The sequence below is a fragment of the Thunnus maccoyii genome, chromosome 19 (genome assembly GCF_910596095.1).
Source record: "Thunnus maccoyii chromosome 19, fThuMac1.1, whole genome shotgun sequence".
Taxonomy (NCBI): Eukaryota; Metazoa; Chordata; class Actinopteri; order Scombriformes; family Scombridae; genus Thunnus; species Thunnus maccoyii.
In genome coordinates, this window is record NC_056551.1 from 11,622,192 (window position 1) to 11,638,730 (window position 16,539).

Consider the following 16,539-nt stretch of genomic DNA (forward strand, 5'->3'; position numbering starts at 1 on the left):
TCCTATTACGCTGTGCCAAAAGTTGAGACAGGTTCAACTGTTTTACGCTGCTTTTTTTTTATTGGAGCCCTCTGCGTTGGCATCCCTGCTGCAGTGACAGTTGTCTCATTCAAATATATATGAGGGCACTGCAGCCTCACAGTATTCATTGCCTTTATATGTTGCCCTAAAGTCCTCTAAAAAATCAAACTCATCTTGATCCTAGAGGGAACTAGGGCTGTTTCGAATACCTTTTTTTGGTCTTAATGGCTTCAACAGCAAGTATTCAAATTTATTCGAAGCCATGCTGGATAGGGGGGTCGGTGGGGGGTCGGGGAGCTCAAGCCGCACTGCTCACGCAAGCTGTGTGGCTGCTCTAACCTGTTAACATGGGTGCTGAATACAGCCTTAGACTATATACTACACTCACATGGTCGCATTTGTGTGAGTGCATCTTAAGTGGCGGAGGTGGTCCAATAGGAACGAGGGGTGAGGAAAGCGGAGATAGAGAGGGAGAGAGACGACGAAGGCAGCGGGGGAGATCGAGTCACGGCGCAGGTGCCTTCTCCTCCTCTCCACCCCGCTGGCCGCCTCGGTGTCTCTTATGCTATCAGGGTTTTGTTGGTCTGAGTCCAGCTTGCACTGAAGCCGCTGCTCCTTCCGCAAGGTCTCCATGGCGCACACCTGCTTCTCTGTTCTCACCAATGTGTTGCTGCCTACAACTGTACATATACTGTATATATACAAATATTTGAAAACTGATTTTGCCGTTCGAATACTATTGAACAAAGCTACAAAGCATTCGGGTCAGCCCTAGAGGGAAAACTGTTCATTATACCTGACAATAAGTGTGTTACATTGAGCAAACTGATGATTTTGCTTCTTTTAGAAAGTTGAGACCATTGCAAACATTGCTGAGAGGGTGCGATGGGTGCCCACCAGTGTGGTTTCAAACTCACCTGGGAGAAGTTGAGCCCGTTCAGTGGATGGCACTGCTCCTCCACCTTCTCAACAGCCCCCGTCCTCTTCCTCATCCTTTCCGCCTCCTGGGCCAGGTACAGGTCCAGCACCGGCACCCCTCGGGTCTTAATATCTGCCTCAGTTAACGAATTCACCATCAACATCACCCAAACGGGCCGCTTCCTCTCCCAGTTCCCGGCAATGGCATTGAAGAGATAGTCCGCGTAGAGTCCCTTTCCCCTCTGATCTGGGGTCATCCAAGAGGGCATCATGAGTTTCACATACTCGAGGTGTCTTTTAAGCCTCCGATAGATGTCTCTGGGTAGGACATCCTGCAGGTTCTCGCCCTGAGGAAGCAGCTGGCAGCTGGTCAGGGCTGAGATGGTGTACGGGTCCGTCAGGTCCAGCTCAAAGTAGACGATGTTGCTCTCCTGGAATGCCTGCTTGGAGTTTTCAGGGATAAAGTCCCAAACACGTGTGTAGGGAACGTGGATTGTGCCGTAGAAATATGAGGGAGGGTCCCTTTTGATCGTCCACAGGAAGGAATTTAAGTCAGTTTGCTAGGGGGAAGATAAGACAGTAAGATTAGTTTTTCAGTATTGATTATTTGTCAATCATTCTTCTGATGGCTTTGTAGATGTCGGAAAATAGTGAAAAATGTCAACCAAACAAGGATATTAAATTTACAATAATAGTAACAATAAAACATAGAATTAAAACACAGAAACTTTACAAAAAAATTAGAAGTTGTTTCATGCCATCACATTAAACCAACACTGGGCCTGTCTGACACTTATCTTGTCTGCAAGAGGCTGTTTATTAGAAAGACTGCTAACAGACTGATAATGACTTATTAACAGGCCACTTAGGACCCAAGTGCCAAACAAACAATACACATGTCAGTGATTGTCAGACTGTTGATTGTTGCCCAGAACACTCTGCCCTCCTGTTTGTGCTGGATCAGATCCGATCCAGCACAAACAGGAGGGCAAAGGACATGACTGATGTCGAAGAGAGATCGAAAGGTAATCAATAAAAGAGCGGTTAAGAAATATCATTAATTTAAAAAAAAACAGAATTGAAAAAGACTGAATAAATGTTAATTTGTTGTTTTTTACCCAGTGCACACAGCTGTATGTACAGTAAATGTATATGCAAGGACTTGCATGTTGTAGTCAATACAAGTCAATACACAAAATAGTGCTGAAACGACTCTTTGGTTAATCAATACGTTTTCTGACAGAAAATCTCTGGTCCCAGCTTCTCTAATGTGCATACTCTCATTTTCCATTTTATATCAGTGTAGACAGAAAATGTTTGGGTTTTATACTGTTGGTCTAAAAAAAACAACCAATTGGAAAATGTCACTTTGGGCTCTGAGGACTTGTGATGGACATTTTTCACAATTTCTTTCACATTCCAGTCTGGATCATCAATCAATTAATAATACAATCAAAAATTCATTTCAAGATTAATATTACATTTAAGAAAAACTTATGATACATGCAGTCCTGCACAAATACGTTAATTGATCTAAGGAAATAGGGTTTTCTGCTTTAGGCAACAGTTGATTTTGCCATATATCACACTTCATTATAGGTGAACACAATTTGGAAACATGTATTTAAGATATTTAAGTATAAGTTCACATTGAAAAAAAGTGAACATTACATGAAAAACTGCAAAAGGTCTCATGTGGCAGCTTTGAAGTGTCCAGATAAGACATTAAAGTGGATATAAGTGTGATTTGAAACATATATCAACAGCCAGTAGAATTTCTCCTTATTATTCGTTTCATATAGACTTACTTTCTTGTGTAGATCGCAGTTGGCGGAGTCCCTCATCCTCCACTGATCTGCTCGGACCAGCAGGATCAGACAGGACTGAATGAATGCGCCCAAAGTGCCCCGCATCGTAGCTCTCTCCAAAGTGTGCGCGGTAGCCTGTGTTTGCTTCACAGCGTGTTGCAGCCAACTATACCCCAGAAAAGCATGGATCAAGTCCTACTTCCACAGCTCCGGCTCCATGCGGTCGCGTAAAATGAGCTGACAAGTATCCGACAGACCGTCGGACAGAGTCATGCTGGCTTGCGCCGGGACATGGACGCAGTGTTGCTGCTGCTGCTGCTGCTGTTGCTTCACGTGTGTTTGAGAGAGAGGGAGAGAGAGAGAGGTGGTCACTGGAGTTTACACGGGGTCACATCGTCATCTCACTGTTGGTCAAACTTCTTTCTCCACTCCTCCTCCTCCTCCTCCTCTGCATTGCCTCCTTCGCGATGCTTTTATTGAGAAGTTAATTCCAAAAGTTAGAAGGTTTCAAAATTGAACCAACAGGTCCACGCTGCGTTCACGCACCTGAAGCCAAAATAGAGTAAAAGAAAAAAAAAATCAGGACTGTTCGTGAAAGTTGTTTGGTTGGTGAAGATGTTGTGAATGAGCAAACTGCACCGACCAGTTGCACTTTTCAGGGACAAGTCTTAAAACCTGAACTTCTCTGCACACTGCGCTCTCTGTCTGCCAAGTTTTCACTGTTTGTATTTGCTGCTCTCTCTCTCTCTCTCTCTCTCTCTCTCTCTCTCTCTCTCTCTCTCTCTCTCTCTCTCTCTCTCTTTGACGTGTGCGCGTGAGCATCTCTCGTGCAACTCCATACCTACCCCCTAGGTTGCCTGCATACCCCTCCCTCCCCCCTCCCTCCCTCTCTCTCTCTCTCTCTCTCTCTCTCTCTCTCTCTCACAAACACACACACACACACACACACACACACACACACACACACACAGCAGTAATCTGATTAAACATCACCCCGCCCGCGACGCGTAAAGTCTCCATTCACATCATTCATGTCAATGAACTGAAGGTGAGAAAGCCTGCAGTAACTGGAAGGATAAACACATAAAATGATAATAACTTGATCAACATTTTATCCCGAGAGAGAAACATTTGTAGCCCTGTAGCTTAATTCATATTAAGTTTACCTTTATTTATTTTGTTTCAGACTGATGAGCTCCCTTGTTGTCACCCTACAGGAGGCCTATACGGGCGATCGAGGGTGCCAGTGGAGATCCCGTGGATAGATTACCGTGCCCTGCTAGTTAATGCCTTACAAACTGAAGGCATTAACATGAGAAAACCCGCAATAACAGCGCTTCACTCTGCGCCACATCAGAGCACAGACATGGAAACCATAGAACACTCAAACTTTCATGAAGAACCGCAGATATACAGCACCTGTTACTCCATAAATGACTCCATTACCTGATAATCCCCAGAAATCTATAAGGAAGCTATATAGTCAGGTGACCATAGCCTAATAAAACTGCTCTAAAAATAAAAATATAAAGGGTGTTTTGGTGGTAATTTACTATTAAAAATGACAAAAAACTAATACTTAAGTGAAAAATTGTGTTGAGTGAGTTTAGACATTAGTAGTATTTATAAGGGGAAGTGTTTGTCTTAGAAGAGGAAAATGAAGCCTATTTATATTAATGATATACCGTATGATCCTTTGTTTTTAATGATACATCTTGTTTTGTATTTTTCTGTATGTTCACCAGTATAAGCAATCAAAAATGTTTCTTGTGAAACTTGCACTACTTGTTCGTTTCTTTCTCAGAGAGCTCATAAAATGGGAATCCCTATGAAATTCATCCTGATTACAGCATTATTGAGCTACTCTGTGATTCCTGCTCTTACACGAGCAGTGAGAGCAGATTTTTTTTTTTTTTTTTTTTTTTTTAAAACGTGAATAAGTGAACGTAGAGTTTGCAGGTTATGGAGTGTACTCACACAGCTCAGGTGGGATCTTTTGGACATCTGGAGGCCGATCTATGGGCTCTGACTCTATGCTCCAAACCGTCAAACTGCTGGTTCACACGGGGGCAGAGGACACATGTTGATGTTGTCAGACGTCTGAGTAAATACAAAACGGGTTGTTTACGTGAAGTGCGACTTTAGGGCTGTATGTTGTTGGTCGCTGTTGTTGCAGACACGTATGTAATGGTTTCAGCAGTCTGGATTGCGATAATGAGATCAATAATTGACAGTTTTGGTTCGACGCGGCTGGGACTTCAATCTTTCTGCTGACGTTTATCCAGTTTAAAATGGAAATGACAATAGAAACTGGAAAATTAAACGCAGCTAAATACACACTTAAATGTACGTATTGAAGTATATAGGTGGGTAAATAGGCTTTTTATATATGCGCTGTTTATGGACCAATCTATGTTTCTGTCTATATAGTGTAACAAAGACATGATTGTAGTGTAACCCAGCTTTACAGAGGCCTCTTAAAGCTCCTCCTAGTGGAGAAACTTATGTTTGCCACCTGTGCTGCTCTCCACCTCTCTTTTCTGTTTTGTCCAAACTTTAAACCTGCTACTTCTATATTCAGAGCCCTTTTTTTCACATTTTATATAATACAAAGAGAGGAGGCAGAACGACGAGGGTGAGGATGGAGGTTGCGAGGACGAAACACAGACAAGGAGAGAAAAGACAGAAAAGAAGCAGTGATGGGGAGACGCAGATACAGACCGCAGATACAGTGATTTCTCTCCAACATCCACTGATCCAAAGACTTCAGAACTGGCTGATCTGCTTCAGTGAATGTCTTTTAAGGCCTGAGCCTGCATAGGCGCCTGGTTCAGCCACATAGGAATAAAAAAAAATAAAAAAAATCTTTCCTAAAATATTGTCATTCAAATTCAACTTCTTGACCCTCTTCTCTGGTCTCTATTTCATACTTATGTTGGAAGAAAGGCGAGGAACATCTGCTTACAGGGGACACAACAAATGTATACAGTATGTGGTAATATGAGATACAATCATGTGTTTTAACAAGGCTATTCTTTAAATGAGATGCCAGGAGAACATTTTAAAGCAATATACCATCATATAGTATCAGACTCTTTTCAACAGCAGCTGCTGTGATCAGCTCTTCCCACTGAATAGATCTCACTACAAGTTATACATCTGGAAAAATCCAGTTTAGAATTCAATTTGCTCAGTCAGACATGTGCTGTACTAATCAGCAACAGTTTATATGTTTCTTGTTGCCTCTTCAAACTCTCAAATCTTCAAAACTATTAAAAGCTTGCATGTAGATGTGAAATGATGCAGAAAATGCACAGCCGGCTTTTTACTTTAAACAAATTCAACTTGTGATGGATAGTTCGGGAGAGATGTTTCATTTCCAAAATCCGATGCAAAGAGCAGCGACAGGAGAAAATGGTGCATTTGTCCAATCATGTCTGAGTAATGGAGAAAATGTCAATCATCCATATACAGCCTGTTTGAAATCACTGCTGTCTGAAACTAATTCATCCAAACTGCTGCCAGATCACAATGAAAAAGGCGAAAAAAATACTGTGATGTGCATGTATTTGTTCATGTTGTGCATCTGTGAAAAAAAAAGTAGAACACCTGCAGCTGCTTCCTCTTTAATGTCTAAAAAGGCTCATAAGTGTGTGATTTGTAGAGGGGCATCTGTGCACAGCCACACACACACACACCTGTTCTTTATTTCCATTATCCCCCCCTCTCCCCCCCTCACTCAGCCCACAGAGGCTGTTCTATATAAATACTTATCCAACATACATCATCTTCTCTAGCTCTGTGCACTGTCACATGTCGGAGGTAAAAACCTGCTAACTGCTGTTTTTTTTCATCATTTATTGTCCTTCATGGCAGCAAATTGAAACCACATATTTCAGCTCTTCACTAAAACTAAACGTGGGGTCAGGAGGAAATCTGGGGGTCACGAATCCTTGGATAGTCAAGAATCCACAACACCCAAGAGTGCTGGCTCATGCTGCAGGAGGTGCAATGTCACTTTAACTTAAAACCATATGGCACAGCAGCATGTGTGGTTACAAAGTTTGTACAAAGGTAACTCAAAAATTCAAAAGATTTTTCATAGGATTAGTTATTTTGTAAATGTAACAACTGAAAACAAGAGTGATCCGTAACCTATACTCCCAATTTTAATGCAATTCTCTGATTTAATGAGAGGGAGTCTGTTTGAAGCCTGTTATGGACCTCAGTGATCCCTGTCAATACTGATACTACTCTACATTTCCACTTTAAAGTGGCTCTGTTTGTGAAGATCAAACAGCACTGTTGTCTTCTGAGAGACCCCGAGCAAACATCTGATTCTGTCTCTGTAGAGAAATCTTCAAAAGGATTTCACAATATGGAAATGACCCACATATGTTTCATTTTATAAAGACTGGGTGGTGGATGTATTTGATCCTGTCAGGTGACCCATACAGCACTCTCTGTCTGTCTGTCTGTCTGTCTCTGTCTGGTTTTGGGATAATACGCAAGGAAATAGTGACAAATATTTGATGGTTAAAAAGCACATCCAGATTTTTTTATTGAAGAGAAGAGAAGAGAAGCATACGGCCAACTGTGTAAGCCTTCCAGTAACGTTTGACTCAGTCCATTTACAGATGGTCAGTCATATCAACCATGGTCTACTTCCTTCACAGCACATTAAACTCTGATTGAAAAGACCTGGCACTGGTATAGCCTGTGCGTGTGTGTGAGCTGGTAGAGGAGGTTGAGGTCAACGTTGGTTTGGAAGTGAGATATTTCCTCCACATGAGGCCAAGCCAAGAAAACTAAAATTGTGAGATCAAAAAGTTTGTCAAAAGTTGTACAAAATATGCTCATCTATGATATGTGCACATTTATCCTTATTATTTTTATTGCTCCTGTTGCCTTTGTTATCCTTATATTATTATTGTTAGTAGTAGTGGTATTTTGCTTAGTATTATTAGTGTTAGTAGTAGCAGTGGGAGTAGTAGCAGTGCAGTAGTAACAGGAGCAGGAGTTGTTTATTTTGTTTGGATTTTTTTTTTTTTTTTATTGTTAGATGAGAGGATCGTTACCGCCGCTCCTTTATGTTATGCTAAGATAACTTTCTGCTGGCTGTAGCTTCATATTTAACAAACAAATATGATAGTGTTATCAATCTTCTCATCTAACTCTCAGCAAGAAAGGGAAGGGAAGGGAACTGGCGTATTTCCCAATATGTCAAGCTCTTCTTTTCGAGTCTGTATGTGTAGAAGGACTAACCAAAGTCAGAGTCACACATAGTGGCTTTAATTCAAAGTGTCATTTGGGAAATTCAACATCTTTTTCGCTTGTGTTTCCGGCATATATTATAAAAGGCCCTAGCTGCCCTTAAATAACCTTAGTGAGCAGGATCACTGCTTCTCTTGGTTCAAAGCAGACTAAAAAAGCAGCCTGAGAATTTCTTAGATGTCTTCAGACATCTTTTCCCTACCTTAATGTCCTTGGACGCAGGTCCTGAGCTCAGTCTCGTCTTCCCTGGTTCAAGCAGAATGCACCTTCACCTAGAATACACTCACGACTTTGATATCATCAAAGCAACTGTCTTCATTCCCACCGTCTAGGCATGTCTGCTAAAATGACCTTGTCATGTTTCTACAGCATTCATTTTAAAGGATAAATTAAGACAGTCCATAGCCCACAAAGACTATCTGAGCTCTCAAACTAAAAAGCAAAATGCATTAACTTTGTCTCATCAAGACAAACCATGCATGGTCACTTGAAAACGTATCTATATTTAGCCTGAGACTCAAGTAAGTTTGGCATCATTTAATGAGTCAGAGTCTCAAGTGTCACAAGTGTCATTGTAAAGAGTTTTTTAAATGGAGGCAGACACACAGAAATGGTTCCACTGATATGCAAAATCAGGCATTGCTTTAAGTAAGATGTCTGGCCAGAGTTTGATCAGCAGAGAGGTCATATGTAATGTAAGGGCCTACTTGATTTTATTCCACTCAAAAAGAGCAGTCTGGACCAGAAAAAGAGACATAAAACAAGAAGTGGAAGCTGCTCTGTTCACTGAATATTAGCTGACTGAACTGCTGTAAGTCCATTCTCCAAACAGAGAACACTCTCCAAACAGAGATACTGACTGTATCTCTGGTGATCACTGATACTCCTCTATCTCCCTGGAATCTCTCACCTCAGTGGACTTATCCATTGTCATACGTGGACAGACATTAATAAGTAAAATTGTATATTTCCTGTAAACATAGGGCTTAACAAAAAGACAAAAAGTGCTTGCTGACAATTTACATTATTACTAAAATATGCACAAATGCTAACTAACAAGAACAAAACATCTGTGTCTGATGTCTCATGATGAAGGTGATTTATCAAGTAGCTTCGCACTGAAGGAAGTTTGCGTCATCTCTCGCAACCAAAACATGTTCATGGAAACCACACTGAGCTACATTGTAAAAAATGTGTCATACAGACAAATCTTCTCCATGTAATCTCAGTAAACAGTGACTTGTTTTCCTCTGATTCTGTCATCAACCATCATCATCATCATACCACAATGTCAAGGTGCAAAGGCGAGGAGAACATAACACTGAAAACAACTAAAAAAACATTATTATGTCCTTAAATTCCCTGTTTGTGAGTGGGGTGAGGAGTTACAGACATTGTGATGGTTATAAAATGCCAATATGGATTTCAAAAGGTATTTTAACAGCATTCATTGGAGCCATTTACTAACATTTCACAAAAGTTTCTGGAAGATTTCTATATTTATTAGAAAAAAAACCCCACATGCCTTCATTGAAAGGAGATGTGACTTCTACTGACTTTGCAATGGCTTTACTGGTTTTACAGAGAAATATGTAAACCACATTGATTTTCTTTGTGTAAAATTATAATTTGACATGACTAAACTAATGTTCTAAATGGTGTGTTTTGTGCCGTTTACAGTAATTCCATCTATTCTAATCTATGACTTCCCAACACAAGCAAACAAGCCTTCTAGATAACTCAACTTCAACATGTTTGAAACACTGACCCTCTAGTTTTAGCGGCGACACAAACCGCATGATTGTTGTTTTGGATATTCACAACACATTCAATTATCATGGTTCTTATAAACATCTCAAGTTTCCGATTTCAAAAACAAACATGACATTAACGGCAAATGACACACAGACCAGAAAAAGGCATGACTGCACGTTTAGTTGTGATGGAAGTGGTTGTGTGACTACGCCGTTAGTCACAGCATCAAAGCAAAAGATGGTGTCCGTGGTAAAAAGCATTTACTGGAATCCAGGGTGTCCTGGCGGATCTGTGGTCAGACACACATACCACGTATACTGATCCCAGCTCACGTCCTTAATTACCAACATCCCAGCACCCCTTTCCTGTTACTCTTTTTTATTAGGATTTCATTGATTTGTGTCCAAGGACATTCCAGATAATAATAATAAACTGTTTTCTATTATGTGCAATTTAGTTTTGGTAAGGAGTATGCTGTGATGGTGTTGTGTGCAATTTCAAACTTTGCACTAGTGATGATAAGCACAGCGGGTTATCTGGTTGCTCTAAATGAATATGACATTTTCTATGTAACAATTGTCATTTCGCCCAAGAAAAAAAAAAAATTAAGAGTCAAACAGTAAAATGACTAAATACAGAATAAAAATAGGATCTTTTTATGATTATTAGATAATGGGGATAATGCTAATCTTTTAAAATACCAAGGCAGATTTTAAACTATACATTCCTCTGAAATGTTAGGTTAATACTTTCATCATAATGATTACAATAAAGCAAAGTTGATAATTAGCAAAAGTGTCTTAATGCTTTGTTATTGTGTCATAATTGTTTAGTTTATGTGGACAAATAAGGTTGTTTATGTGTGAAAGAGCAGACAAAGGTTGATTTCTCCATGCTGAAGTATTCCTACTTTGATTTTCAGTTCAGATTTTTCCCCCAAAGGAGGAAATTCTTTTTGCAGCAAAAAACACGAAGCCATGACAACACAATAAAAACACACCAAGACAATCATAAAAGTGCCGGTATTATACACGCAATTCAGACAATGAGAATGTTTGCCAAAAGCAAGGGCCACGGCACCAAGAATAAAGAAAAATACAATGTTAAGCGGTGTAAGGAAAGCAAGAGGCAGTTTATAATGTATTAGAATTAAGAGCTTATTACTTATTGCACATGCGATAAATGAAAACATGAACAAATTAATTTTAAATTCCCATACAGACAGATCAGTGAGAAAGTAAGGACTGATTCTATGATGGTTCTGTAAAACACTTGAAGACATTTAACCTGTGTCATCCCTTCTTGCACATTGCTTCAGTGTTCACATCAAAGCTCAGATACCTGTAGCTCTCTACAATTTCGATTTCCTGTCAGAGTCAAAATCTAAAGGCTAGTGAGGAAGGCTGAGGGTGTTTGAGAGAGACCTGTAGATAAGGCAGGAATCCAAGGTTAAAAAATGCAGAGCTGTTTTATTTTATTTTCATTTCTTTGTGGATTTCCTTTTCAGTGTGTGTGCTTTAAGCCTCGCAAAGAGAGAGAAAAAATGATTAACATCAAATCAATTCTCAACAGAACTTGTGTGTGATAATGGTAAATCAAATATTAAATAAGGAAATTCACTTACAGGACACACACAACATGGCTGAGGTCAAAAAAGAAAGACCAAAGGGAGGAAGGCAGTACATATAGCCTCTCATTAAGGTGAAGTGATTGCACCTGAGGGGGGCGGTTCCTTTCCAGGCAGGAGTGCTTGTGCTATCCTCCCTGCCTCAGGTGCGATCATGTGACTCCTGGATGGTGACTTCTTGACACTGTCCTTTAACAATAGTCTGGGAAGTCCGTGGAAGCGACGTTTTCAGGAAGTCAGTGACGTCAATGTGAAAGAATGTCAATCACAAACTGCCAGTGTAAAAAAATATTACCATGTAAGCAATGTGTTATTTCTTGGAAGGCAGTCTATGTTAAAAGATCCAGACTAAGACTTCATATAGATTAAATTGTATTGTTAAATCAAGATGGAGTCAAGAAGTTACAACAACTGTGTTTTCTTTTACTATTTATCATACTTTATAGGTAGTGATCAGTTCTGTACATGACATTTTCTGATGTTGTCAGGTATCCTTTAGACATGCCAGTTTGTGAAGTTACTCATGCAGCTTATGTTTCACTGTGGCTTAGGTCTGTTTTTTGTTGGGGGTTTTTGTCATTGGTAAAGGCATCAAAATTTCCCTTTTGTTCATTCGCAAAATAAGGAGAAAACATCCAGTTAAAATGTGGAATCTATCCCTTGCTTTTTCGGGGACTTTCTCCAACTGGGGTCAAAAGTTGATTATGTGTTGTTTGTTGCTTCCAGCCAGTTTTAGGTAAAGAAAAATAATAATTATCTTTCCTACTATTATCATTCCAACTCCACCCTCAACACCCAGCCCACTCCAAGGAGACTCTGTCTATCTCTCTCTCTCCCTGTGATGTTAGGCATGCATGTGTATTCAGATCATTAGATTTCACGATGACACACGCAGACTGATGTCTCGGTTATACGTCACTGCCAGAGGCTTCAAAGTGGTCAAAACAACATTTTTTCCACTTCCAAAAAAGTAGGAAACTGTTCTGATGTTGATCTTGACTTTGACTTTTGCGTGTTTCCTTTTGTTATTATAGATAATAACTTGAGACAAAAACATCTCCAAACACCAACACCAATGCTTTCTTTAATTACATTTGATTAAGCCAACTGTACAAATAAAATGTGATGAAGTGAATCTAATGAAGGGTGATGGTTGAAGGACCTCATCGTGCATTTATCATCTGTTGTGCATTAGTGCTGCAGCAGACACTACAGTAGTTTTTGGGGTTTTTTTAAATGACAGCTACAGAGCATCAACATGTGAATTCCCCAAATAATTCCTCTTGGTATTATGGCAGCAGATAGTTACTGATGGCCCAGTCAGGCCAGTGGGATATGTTTTCTTGGCTCTTTACACCTGCTTTGTGCTTCCAGCTGTGTGAAAGCCATGGGAACACCGTTATTTAAAGCTCATCTGTCATTGGAAAATGACAGATGTTAAGGGTCACAGTTATTATTAATCTTACAATAAAAGCTGATTTAAAGGATGACTTTTTTAATAAAAACACTGTCATGCTTAATTTCTGTCAATGATCTAACAGTAGAAATGTGCCAAAGGAAACTTAGGAGTTGTTGATTTGATGTGAAGTCTGTACTTTTAAAAAGAAGCATGTCGGATTGTCATCATTAACGTTATTAAATGTATCTTGCCAAAGTTCACATCACCAAATCTTCATCTGGACAAATATCAGGGTTTTTAGCACTTCTCTTAAATAAGCGCTTTACAAAGGACACTCTCGTTGATTTTAATGGGGTGTGCACATTCACTTGCCTTTTTTCTGCTGGCAAATAACTGAACTGTTAAGACACTGCTGATGGAGCTCCATGAACATGAATCAGAAATAAAAGGTTTAATCAGCAGTTACACTTGTCTGTATTAATATTACTTTCCATTATTTTATATTTTATACTTTCCATTATTTTTCAATACCGGAAAAATTGAGTAGCAACTTAGAAACATTTTTTACAGTGCAGCAAGGGTTTTTTGAAAGATTCTTTAAAGATACATTTTTCCTCATCTAACTCCCGGTAAGAAAATAAATGATGAGAGCAAAAAACAAAGGTATTGTTTTAAGTTATTCACCATAATATCACTGCGGTAAGATGCAGAGCATTCCAAATATTATGCAATATGAAATGAACTCTAGCTGTTCAGTCAGCCATCACACTTCCTACTGTCTGCTGACTCTGTCTATTCTAATCCAAAGAAACAACAAAACTTCTGAAAAGTTGGGATTAAATCAAAAGAAATGTTTCAATGCTGGGTTTCTCCACACAATTGCAATTGTTGTGCCTGTCACTGAAAACTAATGGCCCAACAATATATGACTCCGGAGGAGGGCAGCTGTATGTGTGAAAAGAAATGGAAGCTACATAATGACTCACTCAGCCTGTCACGGGACCATAAATCAGTTGCAGTTGCTGCTGTGAAGCCTCACAGAGTTTCTCTGTCTCATTGTTACGCTTGACCTCTAACAGACACCTGTCCACAGTCAAAGGATGACTTAGTCACATCTGCACTCTTTTTCCATTAAGCTTGATCTCTGTCTCTGTCACACCAGAGCATGGTCTGGGGATGAGGATGGAGGGCTGGGGTCAGCGGCAAAACCAGAATTAATATTACTGCACAGTTAGAGAGAGAGAGAGAGAGAGTGAGAGAGAGAGGTTGAAGGGGTGTGAAGGAATGCAGCTGTTCAAACAGCTCTTTGATTTAGTGGTCATGGCGCCCAGTGTGACTCACTCTGGCTCAAACACCGTGGAGATCACTCAGACGTTCATCCCTCTGGTCCACTGGTTTGCTGCTCTCTGTCTGCCTCTGTGTGTGTGTGTGTGTGTGTAAGAGAGTATCTACTGCACCTGAACTCAATGACTTGTGCATGTGGTAAATTAACTCCAAAGCGCATATGCACTCTATTTATGAAGCCTGTTAAATACAGATTAACCACCTGGAAATGAAAGGGAAATAGTCAACAACAGAGATAACCCCCCTTAAAAACACCTCAAATGTGGTGTAAATCACTTCGATGTATGACTGTGTCTCCGCGTTTTACATACTTCACAGGACATGTTATATATATTAATGTTACATATCTGTTTTCCTTATAGAACATCTGTATATGATGGAAAACCTGAATCACCAGAGACAGTGGGATGAAAAAAACAATAAATACATGATAAACACATAAGTGTCATGCTTACAGGATCTTAGGATCACACACAGAATGTGTCAGTTTCCTATTTTCTCTGCTTTTACTGTAACATTCAGCTGACACACATGCAGAAATACACCACAACACTCGGACCAAGTCAGTCCAATTGGAATGTGTTACTAAATGTAAAAAAATGAGCTTTAGTGGTGAAAACCATGGATGAGTTGATCAAACATTTTCCTTTTACCATTTACCACAGTATGTGCATATTGTTACATATTATTGTTGAGCCTGTTCATGATCAAACAGCACATGTGTAAAATTGTAAATGGACTGCATTTATATAGCACCTTTCTAGTCTTCCGACCACTCAAAGCACTTTACAATAAATGTAATCATTTCCCCATTTACACACACACACATACATATTCATACATTGATGGCACAGCCTTTGGGAGCAATTTGGGGTTCAGTATCTTGCCCAAGTACACTTCAACGTGCGGACTGGAGGAGCCGGGGATAGAAGCACTGATCTTCCGATTAGTGGACGACCAGCTCTACCTCCTGGCCCACAGCCACCCCATACACATATACATTTGTGTTTATGTCAGTTATGTGGAATTCCAAAGATAGTTTCTTCCAAGTCCAATTTTCAGAAAGTTTCACATCATGGCTATTTTTATAACTACGCCTGAAAAGGAATATGTTTCAGTTGAAAGTGTATGCCATTTAAGGCATGTTAGGTTATTGTCTCAACATTCGCATAGCAGATCAGTACAGTATGCACATTCGGGATGCCCTTTCTGTGCCAAGTTATGGAAAAACTGTCTGGGTGGTCAAAACTGTATTAGAGTTTCATTCTTTTTCTGTCTGAGAAAAGACATTGTTCCATAAATGAAGAATGGAGGGTTATTATGCTAATTGTATCAAACCATCTCAGTATAGGCCTATGTGAAGTTTGTGAGGTTCCAAGAGGAAGAAAAGGGAGATCACCAGAAACATAATGGTTTCTGTCAGTCAAGAGAAAAGGAAAATCTGTTTCGAAAAGGTTGGAGGCTACACAAGCTTAATCGTAAACCAAAAAATTGTGGGGGGAAAAAAAAAACCTCTAAACCCTAACCCTGATTAATGTCATAATTTTTAGCTCAGTGATTTTGATGGCGAACGTATCAGTATACCTGAGGGGATATAACGTGGCGGCAAGCCTGAGAATCTGGCCAAAAATGTTCATGCAGGAAAAGAAATTCATATCTGTTCTTCTCTAACTCCGCGACAGGCGTTTTAACAGCATGAGAGGAGGCCAAAAACATGACAGGAGTAAATAAATCCTCGTAGCAAATGAAAGAGATTTGTGTCTCGAGAAAAAAAAAAAAAAAAACATCATATCCCTACTTGACCCGCATGTTAGCCTTCTTTTACACAGCGGCTGTCAGTCAAACCTGCTCCCTTCCAACTCCGCTCAGTTCTCCTCTGCTCACAGGGGTCAATACAATCTAAAGAGCCACTCTGTCTTCCTCTCACTCTCTGACTGTGTCAACAGGCTGAGCATGAGGTTTCAGTTTCCTCCGGTGCACTTCTCACCTGTGTCTCACTGAAGTCATGCCAAAAATGATAATGTAAAAGTAGGAGAGGCTGCTTGTGTGAAAGTGGCTCGCAGTGAAAGTGCTCTGTGTGTGTGTGTGTGTGTGAGTGTGTTGGAGGTGTTTTTTGTGTACGTGTGTCTTAAAATCTCAGGTCAGGCTCTGATCCAAAGTGCTGAAACACCACCTGATCTGTGAAACTTGTGTGTGTCCGATTGTGTGTGTGTGTGTGTGTGAGTGTGAGTGTGTGTGTGCATCAATGAGAGCCTTGTGTTATCATGCCTCCACCACCACCACCACCACCCCCACTTCAATCTGATTGAAATGTAAATTGAAAGTGTCATAAAGCCCATATTGTCAGCCAAATGCTAAGTTATGAAGAAATAATAACAGGCTCTTTCATTAGG

General features: G+C 40.1%; 1 protein-coding gene across 1 annotated transcript in view; it reads right to left on the bottom strand.

Moving 5' to 3' along the window:
- Positions 1–3,284, bottom strand: part of trabd2a (TraB domain containing 2A) — a 65,847-nt gene extending 62,563 nt beyond the window's left edge. Inside the window, exons 1-2 of the mRNA XM_042395620.1 lie at positions 2,748–3,284; positions 939–1,499 (exon numbers count right to left, since the gene is read on the bottom strand). Coding sequence (XP_042251554.1) covers positions 939–1,499; positions 2,748–2,852 — 666 coding nt within the window. The 5' untranslated portion in view covers positions 2,853–3,284. The remainder of the gene's footprint in view (positions 1–938; positions 1,500–2,747) is intronic.
- Positions 3,285–16,539: the final 13,255 nt, after the last annotated feature.